Below are 13,462 nucleotides of genomic sequence, written 5' to 3'. Positions count from 1 at the left end.
TTTATGTATGTATATATATATATATATATATATATATATATATATATATATATATATATATATATATAAATATATCACCTATAATCCAAGGAAACATTTTCCCTGTGCTTCAAAATAATATCAAATTCACACATCATGTATTAGACAAAATCCCCTTGTCAGTTCTTAAGGCCCTTATGAAGCTAAATCTCCATGGTGGCATTGATAGGCATATATGGCACACATTCATCCGCTGGAAGAGTGAATAAGGAAAAGAGTAGCCAATTTGATAGTGTCTATTTAAGAGCAAACATGCCTCCAATCTGGAGAGTGTGGTAATGCCTGTGTAAGCAATCTAGAGATCAATATAATGAGAGGGAGGAAGCACAGAATACAGTATCCAAGAAAGAATGGCCTTTAAACACATCTCTTCAACAGCTTAATGTGTACGTAAAAGCACATGATGTCCTCAGCACGGTTTCTCAGACAACATACAGTTCAATTAGTTATTCACACCTGTTCCCCAACCCATTTCTCAAATTAATGTAATTCTAGATGATTGGAAAACAGCACCTTCTTTTATAGCGATTTACAATTCACAGCAACATCAAATTATTGAGTCTTATTAAGCATGAAGACAGCCGAAGACAGTTGCAGAAACTGACATATGGAAAAAGGCACAGTAACAGCATCCGTAACGATCCGCCAAAGAATACCTGAAAGCAGCTTTTGCCACTAAAATTACCAGCTAAAAGGTCAACTTCACAATACCCAACAATTAACTTGAGAGTTTGACAAGTCCCAATTACTGGTAAATCAAATCCCGAGAAGCTACACCAAGGGGCTTCACAGCACCTCTCACATTATACCTAGCGAAACCAAACTAAGAATTACAATTACACCTTTCCAAACAGCAGCAGCAACTCTCAGAAGTCGTCCCTGATGAACCGCATACCTCTTTTCCCTGCATTTACCACATCGGGTCAATTAGACTAATTAGACTGAGAGGAGACCAACAATTTCACATTCCTTCATTGGAGCTAAAGTGGCGATTGATTGTGAGAGAACGGTATAGGTGGGAGGCTTTTAACGAGGCCTAAAATAATTGCTATGAGGCTGCCATTCTGCAAACATGCTCAGATCTTTCTTTCTTTTTTAATCCTAAATCATTCATATCATTAAAGGTTCAGTAACTGAAAGCTGATTCCAAAGCCTTGGGCATCAAACAGAATTCAATCATGGAACTACATTTGGGAATTTCTGGACGTTTCAAAATATATGAATGAACAGCTCATATTCTCCTTCAATTTATATTCATTGTTCAAATACATGTTTAAACCTTTTTTCTTCTTTCAAATTGCCGCAGTATTCAACAAAACAAACTAAATTGGCTAAAACGCTATATAAAAGAAAAGCCATTTCACTGAAATTAAATTTTCTAAGCGACGCAGTCAGAATGAATTTATTAGGGTTGTGTGTGTGACAACCATTTCCCTTAGAACGGTATAGGTGGGAGGCTTTTAACGTGGCCTAAAATAATTGCTATGAGGCTGCCATTCTGCAAACATGCTCAGATCTTTTTTTTATTTTATTTTAAATCCTAAATAATTAATATCATTAAAGGTTCAGTAACTGAAAGCTGATTCCAAAGCCTTGGGCATCAAACAGAATTCAATCATGGAACTACATTTGGGAATTTCTGGACGTTCCAAAATATATGAACAGTTCATATTCTCATTCAATTTATATTCATTGTTCGCATACGTTTAAACCTTTTTTCTTCTTTCAAAGTGCCGCAGTATTCAACAAAACAAACTAAATTGGCTAAAACGCTATATAAAAGAAAAGCCATTTCACTGAAATTAAATTTTCTAAGCGACGCAGACAGAATGAATTTATTAGGGTTGTGTGTGTGACAACCATTTCCCTTCAACAAGCTTGGTTTCCAATTAGCAACAATGTGGCATATGCTGAGAGATGTGAGATTTCTCAGTGTGAACTCATTTTAAATTCGCCTACGCTGGTGAGAGGGGTCTGAACCACCAGCTAAGGATGCTGAGCTTCATTTGCAACAGATAACAGATTTAATGGCTTATGCTCTTTGACAAATAAGATGCATTTTCAGACCTATTTAGAGATGTCTACACATTTTACATACGCCTGTGTGGCACTATCCACACTCCCTGCTAAAGCTGTGTGAACATCACAAGCTTTCTGTGAAAGGAAGACATATCAGTGTGAATTATGCATACTGTCTTACCCGGCAGTGAAGGCTAAAACTGCGCAGACTGAAATGCAGCATTACTCTCTTCATTCTCATCCTCTGTCATGCCTCTCTCCTCTATCTGTGGGGCTATTTTTCTGGCTGAGGGTAAAGATAGAGTTCTGCGCAACACATCTTGGGGCTTTCTAGATTATTCCGCTATCAGTCAAAAGTAGAAATTTAAGAAAAAAAAAAAAACTAGTAACCTTCAGCCCATTCACAGTGCCCTCCACTTTCTTTTGCTGCTTTTTATAATACAGAAATTCAATCAAATCCATCCAATTTCGTTTTTTTATATTTTTAAGAAATTGAATAAAAACTTATTTCCATTTTAATCTATACTACATGGCGTCACTCTTATCTGGGATGGTTTCTGTATCTGTCTGGAATATCGCTTATCTGTAACTCCGAACACTGACACTCGTTTTTAATTCCCAGCAGACTAAACATGGAGGACGAATGCAATTTCTCCCATGAGCAAACATTGTGAGGCAACACTCCAAATAATCTTCATTAAACAACACTTTTTATTCAGTTTCGAGGTTATGATCCTACATCATAACCCTCTCCTAATAATAATAACTTTTTTTTTCCTTTTTGTATACTTTTCAGTTGTAAAACTGACAAGGGCATGTGGGGGGGGTTTTCTCTGAGGACGAATGCAATTTCTCCCATGAGCAAACATTGTGAGGCAACACTCCAAATAATCTTCATTAAACAACACTTTTTATTCAGTTTCGAGGTTATGATCCTACATCATAACCCTCTCCTAATAATAATAACTTTTTTTTCCCTTTTTGTATACTTTTCAGTTGTAAAACTGACAAGGGCATGTGGGGGGGTTTTTCTCTCACAAACCCAATCACAATACACTATTCACAATGTAATGCATCTTAATAAACCAATACAGGACAGTATATCCTCTCCCACTAACTAGATGGATGGGTGGATTGACAGAGCGATGGATGGCTAGTGGCGTAAAAAGAATGTTTATCCCTCCCTCCACCCCTGCTCTCGGAAGGACAGTTCCTAAGTGCTTGTGGATTTTATGTTTACGGTGTTTTATAGGGCAGATCTTGAAGCCAAGAGCTGTAAAATGTTGTGAGAGGGAGGAGAGAGAGGACAGGGGGTGGAGGCAATGTTATTGTAAATCCAATCTTTATTGAGAACAACAAACAAACAGTCCTCCCCACTCCAGCCCACCTCTCCATCACTCTCCCTATTGACTGATTGAGTTCTCAAAGTTTCAAAGAATATGTATTTGTACGTTTTTGCTCAGTAAACGGTTGTTTAATTCTGACCTTCATAAGAGTCTAGCACACACAGGGGCAAACTATGGCCCTCAACGTGGTTTAATCCAGCCCACACGTCAATTATCAAAAAATGTTTTGTCATTCAATAGCTCTGTTATCACTCAGTAGCATCTAACGTGCCTCCAGCAAAATGTAATGAAGGACCCAAACCAAAATACTCAATCAGTGCTTTAAACCTGCACAACCTGCCCAGTATTTCACGCAGTTTACCCAATATGGCAACCATGAGCATGTTCTCTCTCTCTACTGTGAAAGGTGCCACCAAACATCTAATTACATGTTGGAGATTATCAATCTCCAGTGCTATATTCTGTTCAAAGGAAAGTCATTGCTTGGTGCTAATTACATCAGTGATACATTTTAATCAAACTCAGACCTGTTACTCAAACCTGGTTGCGGTGTATATCCAACACTGCACATTTTGTATGTCTCCCTAGTCAAAGATACCTGATTCAAGACATCGACTTTTTAGTAGAGACTCGAAGACCTGAAATGGGTATGTCAGATAAGCAAGACGTCCAAAATGTGTAGTCACTGGGGGGCTCTAGGACCAGGAAACATGATACTTGTTAGATCCAGGCAACCACTCAGTAGCATCTAACTTAATATTAGATGTTTCATGACAGTTTTCTATAATATGCACACATGAGCATGACACATTTCCCTTGATAGTGATTCCTCTGTGTACTGCAACTACTAAAAAAAAAAAGAAATGTTTTAATGAAAAGCACAATAACCTGGGAATATTAACTTTTCCTATAATGTTTCTAAGAGGCTAAGGCTCTTAGCTTACCACTGTGTACATTTGAATCATAAACTCTCCAGGGAGGATGTAAAATAAACCTTGTTGAATGTCTGGTGAAAACTGTCTACCTTAGTACAGCAATACTGAAGGTAGTGCAAAAAATGAACTGAGTGGCCCCATTAGTCAGACATACTTCAGAAAACTGTGTGCCATTTATTAGAATGAGCACATAGACTTCTCTCAGCTTTTAGAAGATCCAAGGTAATTTTATTATGCCCTCCCACTCTCCATTTAAAATCCAATGCGGCCCCTTTGCCAAAAATCCTGCTCACCCCTGCAGCTTCCACAAATGAAAAGGTAAAGATAAATGCAATAGAAATAATCACTGGACTGTAACATTTGGAAGGTGACTGATCAAATGCATGATCACTGAATTATATACACTATAATAATACAGATAAGGGTGTGTTTCTTTGAACAGTACATGCATAATTTTCTTTACATTAATGTGCTGCAAAAAAATATTTAGGCTTAAATTTGACATTTGAATTGCTTATACAGTTTCCATCTGTTTTAATTACAGAGTTTTACCATAAACTAATAAACTTAATGTAATGCATATTTGTCATTCATACATAAATGAAACTTGTAAGATTTCTGTAATATTACTAAAACAGACTGTTTAAATAGTACTTATCATCAAAAAAATCAAATTCATCTGAGTCTCATATATTTGAACTATTTGAAGTTAATCATATTTTAACTATGTTTATACTTTTTAACTGAATAAATAGATGCTGATTCAAAGCATATGAATCAAATGCAATCATTTAAAAAAATATGATTATTCAAATCTAATAAAAGAAAATAGTTAATAATGCTATGCCATGATTTTTTGATTCCGGAATCTTTCATTTATGTATGACTGAAAAATATTCATCATATTAAATTAATTAGTTTATGTTAAAACTGTGTAATACAATTTTACGTACAACTCAAATACATAAATCTTAAATAAATAAAAAATCCAAAATGTACTAAAAGTTAACTCACTACTCTTTTAATACACAACATCCTTCTTGTGAACAGCACATGCATGTTATTCAAGAAACAAAAAAATCTTTCATCAAAATGTGAATGAAATTAGTTAACACCTGCAAAATCTTTAAAGCAACATGCTACAAAAACATACAGGTACAATCCTCTTAGTGCATGCTTGTGTTCACTTGGGTACATTGGTGAGTGAGATGCACACTTAGCAGTACTGGGAAGTTCATTGCAACCTCTAAATTAATGACCACTGGACAGTCTGTTAATCCTCACGCTTTTACACCGAGACCTACGGCCAGCCGATCAATGCGTCAACTGGGAGAGATGAATCAATGCCCTGTCAGACAAACTCCTCTTTTTCTCTCCATGCCCACTCTTAGTCCTTTGCCTTTTCAGCTTCTTTTTCTCCTCGCCCACTTCTTCTCTTTTTGCTCATGTTCCAAACAAGTCTGAAAACAATCTCTCTGCACACCTGTTTCAATGAGCTCCATTAGGCCGACTAGCAGTAGGCATAAAGTCTTGTGGTAATACGATTGCTAAAACATTAACCAGTCACTGCTTTGCTTTATGGCAGCTTAGAGCTGATGATGGAGAAATAATAAACCTGAGCACTCTACTAACGCTGTATGAATATGCTGATGTCAATATGCTAAATATCTTGAAATGCTGACTTTAATAGCAGCATTTTAATTATCAAATTGATTCATTTCCTAACCTAAAATTGACCTCAGTTCAGGTAGACGACATATTTATTTTAACACAACTGAAACAAGATTGTGAGGGATAAATGTACAGACCTAAAGTCTTAGTTCACAGCTAATTTTTACAATCAATCTTTTGGAATGATGTACTTCAGTATTGAACAACTGACACCAATGTACACAACAGAAAACCTGTCCCTCTGTTTCCTTTGGCAAAATTAAATATAGCTATTCTGACTAAAGCTTGCAGGTGCATGCAACTGAGAGAGTTTTTAGTCTGTCATCTTAGTGCTTGACTTGTCTCTTTAGCTATTTAAAGGATGCAAATGTGAAAAAGCTTGAAAGTCACTGAAAGTCACTTTGTTCTGCAACTGCCAAAAACAAACTCGCAAATGCAGATGAATGTTACGAAACCTTCAGGTGTGTCTACAAAGGGACTGACTGGATACCACACACAGACAGTAAGCTCTATCTCCACCTAGTGACATGACATCTACCGATGAGGATGGCTGATGATTTCTGCTTCCTAAAAGGCATCTTTTATTAGTACTGGAAAAAGAGCAATATGGCTGAGAAGGGGTTTTTCTTTGCTCTATTGAAGTGCTTTCTGAACTCAAATAGACATTTAGTCCTGCAAACCAAGATGAACGATTCACTGCCTTAATATATAGGGCAGTTTTCATTCAGAGAAAAAGCACTAAAGCTCAACTATGCCGAATCTTCCTGCGCATTGCATATTTTCAACAAAAATGACTTGCAATTATGGAAAAACAATTCATTACAAAAAAAATGACCAAGACTCTTTGTGCAAAAATTATCTTAAACATAAAATGCTGAATCTGTGTTTTAAGTTTATGATATACGGCCAGGCAAAAGCGTACTTGGGAACAATAAAATAGTTTGGCAGACCAGGTAATGCAGACTGAATTTTCCTGTACTTGGTTTCTCACCTGCGTTGGCGATTGCGTCGATCTCCAGTTTTGTGATGTCACCACTGAAGAGGGATATTTTCTCATTCAGCTCTTCATTGACTTTGTACCGAGGCTTACAAGAGGAGTCACCTAAAAAGAAGCACACAGTTGTCATGTATTTACACAAAACAACCCTCATATAAGTTGGTCTACATACAACAATCTATTCATATCTTCATGAATGACTCCAAACAGGTTCAATTGGTTCAGGATTAAAACAAAAAGATTCTCTTTTTGTATTATTATTATACATGATGAGTGTTTTAGTGTGTTTTATTCACCTGATGGACTCCAGACAGGAATCTTCTCCAGAGGAATGAAGTCAACCCTGTACGTTTCCCTCCTCTTCTCCTTATCCATGGAGCAAAGCTTTTCTACCAAAGACAAATATGCAAACCAAGTCATACAAAATAAATCAAATGAAACACTATTTGATTTTCATTTAGAAATTTCAGGGCAGTTTACTGATATTGATAAATACAGTGATTCTGATTGGTTAAAACAGAAAATGTTGATGTTGGCTTGAGACTAGACTTAAAGTTCAAATAGTTCCAATAGATAAACAGACCACTGTAAAAATGGTCACGATTTGAATGGTAAAAGACTAAAAATGCTATAGTAAAAACGTATTAATTGGTTAACGGTAATTTCCCTCACTATATACAGTGAAAAACTTTAATGGACATTTCATGTAATTTTACGATAAAATACAGTTTTTGGAAGTGAAAAAGTGAAATTTCATGTTCGATGTTTTTTCATTGAAATAACTTTCTTCTTTTTACTTTTTCTTATCAGTTGTGTACATTAGGCATTTATCTTACAAATAATGTTAAATTCATGTGTATTGCCTTATTTCAGTTTCATGTGTGTTACTATGATGGTGTTTAGTATCTGTGTGAATGACACAGCGCACTTTCTATACATGAAGAGTTAATTTGCAAAAACAAATAACTCAATTTTTAACAATTTTCAAAAATCATGTTTTTTCATTGTGCATTCCAATTAATCTCAATCAAACTGCAGTTGGGTTATTTTGATTAAGTAAAAATAACTACAAAAATACAGCTAACTAACACACTAAAACACAATAAAAAACATGATATAATAAAAAAAACTAGATTTTTGAAGATTTAAAAAAACGTAGTTATCTGTTTCTGCAAATAAACTCTTCATATATTATTGTTTTCTTTCTCAGCTTGTGGAAAAGCTGTTTTGTGATGAGCTTTGGTTCATCATGTGATTTTCTCATGACCACATGCTCTTGATGGTTATCAGTGTATTACTAAAGATACTAAACAGATTTCAGTATTTTGAGTAGGTTGGTATATTAATATTATATTATTATATGAAATACGGTTTTTAAATGTAAATTTAAGTCTGTAAAACCTAAAATGTTGCTACCATATTTTTACAGTAAAATTTTGGCAACCACAGCTGCCAGTTTTTTACAGTAAATTTTACGGATTTTTTTTTTTACAATGTAGAGATAGATTTTTTACAGTGTAGACAGACAGCCAGACAGCCAGACAGATAGATAGATAGATAGATAGATAGATAGTTGTATAATCGGGATAATGTGCAGTCATTTGCTAATTAAAGTCCTTCAGTGTTAAGCAAGAGCCGGATCACCCTTGATATAATAATAATAATAATATATCTTAATAATTTTAATGAAATGATATTTGTTTCTGGTTCTCTGTCAGTGGAGTGTGTGCTGGACAGTGGCTCTGATCTCTGGAGAGGGAGGGACTCACTCTTCGCCTCTGTCCAGTCGCTGCTCTCTGAGTCCAGGTTCAGCTCGGGCCGCGTGCTCGTGCTCAGAGAGGCCAGCGCCGCAGCAGAGACCCCCACGGCGCCCACTACAACCCCGGTGATGCGGCGCGGCTTAACAGCCCCTCCACTCCGCCTGTGAAGTGACTTTGAGGCCGTGGAAACCTTCTCCCACCTGTCTGCTTTACGTAAGAGCCCCGGGGAGGGCAGCGCTTTGAGCGCATGAAGGGAGCGATGTGCAAGTCTGCTGACCAAATCGAGATGAGTCGGACATCTGTTCCCAGCGCTGGATGTGAACCCAACGCTTTTGGAGAGCCAAACACGAGCAGCAAGTTTTGACATCTGAAACGCCATGGTCTCTGTCTTGGCAGCTGGCAGATCTAAAGTTTAAAGCCCGAATGTCTCCCGTCTGTGCCTTGATTTTATCCTTGTTGCGATATGGAATCTGTTGTAACAAGCAGTTTACAGTTTATTTGAAATAACAATAGTGAAATTGAAACGCAACTGTCTGACAATGAAAGCAGACGGGACTATACCAATATGTAGGGGTCCGTGAATTCACTCGCCAGCGCTTTTCGTTATTTGGACTGTTCCGGATAAACATCATTCATCCTTTACTGACATCTAGCGGCACGATGCTGTAAGCGCAATCTTTTAGTCAAGCTGTCCTGTTACTAATAGCCTAATTTTGGTTTGACTAGTACAATTGACATGAAGTTTTGTCAACGTCCTGATTTTGGATTACACTTGATATGAATTTAGGCGCTGTAACTGACTATTTTTAGTTTCTTAACAATTTGTATTGGTAATAGTAGCAATATCATTCCATTCCTACTGTGTTATTCCTATGTATGTCTGCACTATCATGTATGTTTGCACTATGTCCATACTTTCTTCTGCACTTAAAGCTCCTGTCATCAAGTCAAATTCCTTGTGTGTAAACATACTTGGTAATAAAACTCTTTCTGATTCTGATTCTGATATAATGTGACACTTAAGATTGGAGTTATGGCTGCTAAAAATTCAGCTATGCCATCACAGGAATAAATTAAATTTTAAAATATATTATAATAGAAAGCAGTACCTTTAAACTGTAGGTTTTTCATAAATGCATGCTTGGTGAAAATAAGAGACTACTTTCAAACTTTTGTCTGGCAGTGTATAATGTTTATCCATTTATTTATTCATTTCTAAAACAAATACAAGCCAGAAAATTTGCATAATAATTGTGAGCTCTGCTGTCTCGAACAGGTAACGTTTTTTTATGTACAAATATTGCATTTACTCTCAATTAATATAAAACAGATTTAGATGAATATGAATTTGAAATAGGATTTTTATGTATCCCATATACCCGTTTCAGTATCTTTTCTTTTCTCAATGTTGGCTAAATAAAGACTCTACAGAAGCCTCTTTTATATTGTTTCAACAGATAAAAATCAATAATTTGATTATAGCACTATCTTACACTGTGAAAAACAACAATAATACACTCTGCGGTCTAGGCTGTACTTTCATGCCCATATAACATGAGTCTAGTGCCTGAGTTTTTGTTGTATTGTGTAAGAGTGCATTTAGTGTGAAAACAACACAGTCATACACAGTTCCGTTACACGGAAGCCAAGAAAAGAGGAACACCCTTTTCTGTCAGCTCTGACATACCCTTAAAAACCACAACTGATTTTACACAGCAGAGGGGTCTTGTCTATATGAGTGTGTGCTTGTGAGAGTATCTCATAAAGAAACCTACCAGCATTTAATTGACCGCACAAGAGAGAGAGACTATCATCGGCAAATCCAGAGCCAAACAGACAAGGTAACAAAATTATAATTATTTTAAATACAATTTTGAGCTATTATAACAGTGAGTAATTTAAAACAAAGACAGTGAGATAGTTCTGTAGTCACTTTATTTAAGATCACTAACAAATCATTTAGAATAAAAATGTACAATATAATACAATATTAAGGTGGTTAAATTACATCTAAAGCATTTTACTTATATAAACTATATTATCTAAAGGTGTTTCCTACACATTGCCCTATTTTGCAGTGTTGTGTCTACATGAATTAATTTTATTGTGGAGTTTAAATGATATGAAGCTGAGTCGTTAAATAATATTTTTTTATGTTTATTGAGTTTGGGTCTATTTCAGTTTTCAGTTTCAGTTAACTATTTTCAGAAATATCACACACACACACACCCACACGACCAATATATATAAACCAACACACACAATTACATGCATTGGTGGATTAGACACTTGACCAAAAGAGGAAATGTGTATAAATGGGAAGTTTCAGCCTCAGTAAACTTAACTAGGAGCAAACGGCATGATCACACTCACAGGGTAGATGAAGCATGATCTGGTGATGTGTAACCACCATTACCATGAGTATGATCATGCTAAGCATGTGATATACAGCTACTCATCATGCGTTTTAAAGTTTGGTCCATGCTCAAAACTTTGATGCTTTTAAATAGAATAATGGACCAGTGTACAGAACAGCTTATGTCTGATCAAACCTCACTGTTTCCATATTTTTTGGTATCTCTTGGCAGCAGTATGGCAGCGTGGGACCTTACAGTCACAGTGGAGGATCTTGGTCCTGATGCCCCACCCCTTCAAATCAGCGTGACCTCTGATCTGCACATTGGTGGAGTTATTCTCAAATTAGTTGAGCAGACCAGTGAGTTATGCTCTAGATGCTTCAAATATAGGCTATTATATTATATAGGCTATTATATTAGCTTTTTTGTGCACATACTATAACAGCAACATGACACACATTAGATTTACATGTACCACCATTAAAAAGTTTATGATCAGTATGATTTTTTTTTTAAAGAAATTAATATTTTTATTGAGCAAGGAAGCATTAAATTGGTTGAAAGTGACAGTAAAGTGACTTTTACATTCTTAGTATAGATTTCAATTTCAAATAAATGCTGTTCTTTGGAACTTTATATTCATTAAAGAATCATGAACACAATATATATCATGATTTCAACAAAAATATTAACTGTTTTCCACATTAACAACAAAAATAAATGTTTTTTAAACACCAAATCAGCATGTCAGAATGATTTTTGAAGGATCATGTGACACTGAAGACTAGAGTAATGACAGCTGAAAATTTCATTTTAAAATATTTTAGAAAACCGGTTTAAATTGTAAGAATGTTTTACAATATCATGTTTTTTTTCTCTCTGTATTTTTGATCTAATAAATGCAGCTTTGGTAAGCATGAGTGACTTCGTTCAAAAACTTTACCTACCCCAAATGATACCCCATATTATCAACAGGACAACAAATTATCCCATATTAATAAAAAACTGTGTTTAGAATTAAGTATGGTTCCTAAATCTTTATTTACCATGTGAGATGTTCTTGTGTCTTAATTCTAGATCTGAAGAAGGACTGGTCCGATCATTCCCTGTGGTGGGAGCAGAAGCAGCAGTGGCTGCTGCGGACCGGCTGGACTCTGGACAAATGTGGGGTCCACGCAGATGCTCGCCTTGTCTTCACCCCACAGCACAAGCCTCTGCGACTGGGCTTGCCGAATGGGGCTACGCTGAAAATGCGAGCGTGTTTCTCCAGTACTGTATTTCGCACAGTCATGGGCATCTGCAGGGTTCTCAGTAAGTGAAGGATCAAGCTTGGATCCAACACCCCCAATTGTAATTCAGCTTACAATTTCCAAAAACGAATCTATCTTGCTTTCAGATTTACGTCACCCAGAGGAGCTCTCCTTGCTCCGTCCTGTTGAGGAGAAAAAGAAAAAGAAAGACAAAGATTCCTCAGAAGAGCTGTATGATCTTACAGATGTTCCTCTAACCGCAGGTGCACAAAATAACACATTAAAGAAGCTTTTAATACACTATTGTTCAAAAGTTTGGAGTCAGCAAGACTTTTTAATGCTTTTGTATACTTTTTATTTTTATTGAAAATACAGTAAAAACAGTAATATTGTGAAATATTATTACAATTTAAAATAACAGTTTTAATAAATTTTAAAATGTAGTTTATTCCTATGATCCTATGATATGCAAGGCTGAATTTTCAGCAGTCATTACTCCAGTCTTCAATCCTTCAGAAATCATTCTAATATGCTGAATTGGTGCTCAAGAAACATTTATCATGATCAATGTTATTGTTTTATCTGGATGTAGTCTCTGTTCAAGCTCTGTACAATGGCATGCCGGCTCATTTTGCTGACTCTCCGAAGACTGAGGCTGTGTATAAAATGCTGTCTGTCAGCTTGCCCTCACCTGCTCCTGAAGCCATCGCTAAACTCTACCGGCCAGCCAGTGTGGTGGACAAAACACATATTCACACCAGGTACAGCAGAGAAACAAACAAAGATAATTCACATTTCATCCTTAAAGGGTTAGTTCACCCAAAAATGAAAATTCTGTCATTAATTACTCACCCTCATGTCGTTTCAAACCCGTAAGACCTTCGTTCATCTTCGGAACACAAATTAAGATATTTTTGATGGAATCTGAGAGCTGTCTGACCCTCCCATAGACAGCAATACAACTTAAATGTTCCCAAGTCCAGAAACGTAGCAAGGAGATCGGTAAAATAATCCATGTGACATCAGGGGTTCAACCATAATATTACGAAGCTACGAGAATACTTTTTGTGCACAAAAGAAAAAAAAAA

General features: G+C 36.1%; 2 protein-coding genes across 3 annotated transcripts in view; one reads left to right on the top strand and one right to left on the bottom strand.

Annotated features, from left to right (window-relative positions):
- Positions 1–9,551, bottom strand: part of LOC107756429 (O-acetyl-ADP-ribose deacetylase MACROD1-like) — a 51,085-nt gene extending 41,534 nt beyond the window's left edge. Inside the window, exons 1-3 of the mRNA XM_016573528.1 lie at positions 8,777–9,551; positions 7,304–7,396; positions 7,002–7,112 (exon numbers count right to left, since the gene is read on the bottom strand). Of these exons, the coding sequence (XP_016429014.1) occupies positions 7,002–7,112; positions 7,304–7,396; positions 8,777–9,146 (574 nt within the window). The 5' untranslated portion in view covers positions 9,147–9,551. The remainder of the gene's footprint in view (positions 1–7,001; positions 7,113–7,303; positions 7,397–8,776) is intronic.
- A 924-nt stretch (positions 9,552–10,475) lies between these two features.
- The window catches only part of LOC107756484 (fermitin family homolog 3-like), a 9,244-nt gene continuing 6,257 nt past the window's right edge, over positions 10,476–13,462 (top strand). Inside the window, exons 1-5 of one of the 2 annotated variants that reach the window (XM_016573632.1) lie at positions 10,476–10,608; positions 11,359–11,483; positions 12,202–12,435; positions 12,521–12,637; positions 12,967–13,135. In XM_016573632.1, the coding sequence (XP_016429118.1) occupies positions 11,360–11,483; positions 12,202–12,435; positions 12,521–12,637; positions 12,967–13,135 (644 nt within the window). In that variant the 5' untranslated portion in view covers positions 10,476–10,608; position 11,359. Of the gene's footprint in view, positions 10,609–11,355; positions 11,484–12,201; positions 12,436–12,520; positions 12,638–12,966; positions 13,136–13,462 lie in introns of both variants that reach the window. The other variant, XM_016573631.1, reaches the window with a different exon arrangement.

The sequence above is a fragment of the Sinocyclocheilus rhinocerous genome, unplaced genomic scaffold, assembly GCF_001515625.1.
Source record: "Sinocyclocheilus rhinocerous isolate Xijiao unplaced genomic scaffold, SAMN03320098_v1.1 scaffold111, whole genome shotgun sequence".
NCBI lineage: Eukaryota > Metazoa > Chordata > Actinopteri > Cypriniformes > Cyprinidae > Sinocyclocheilus > Sinocyclocheilus rhinocerous.
The sequence above is the reverse complement of the archived record's forward strand: the minus strand, read 5'-3'. Positions and strand labels throughout refer to the sequence as shown.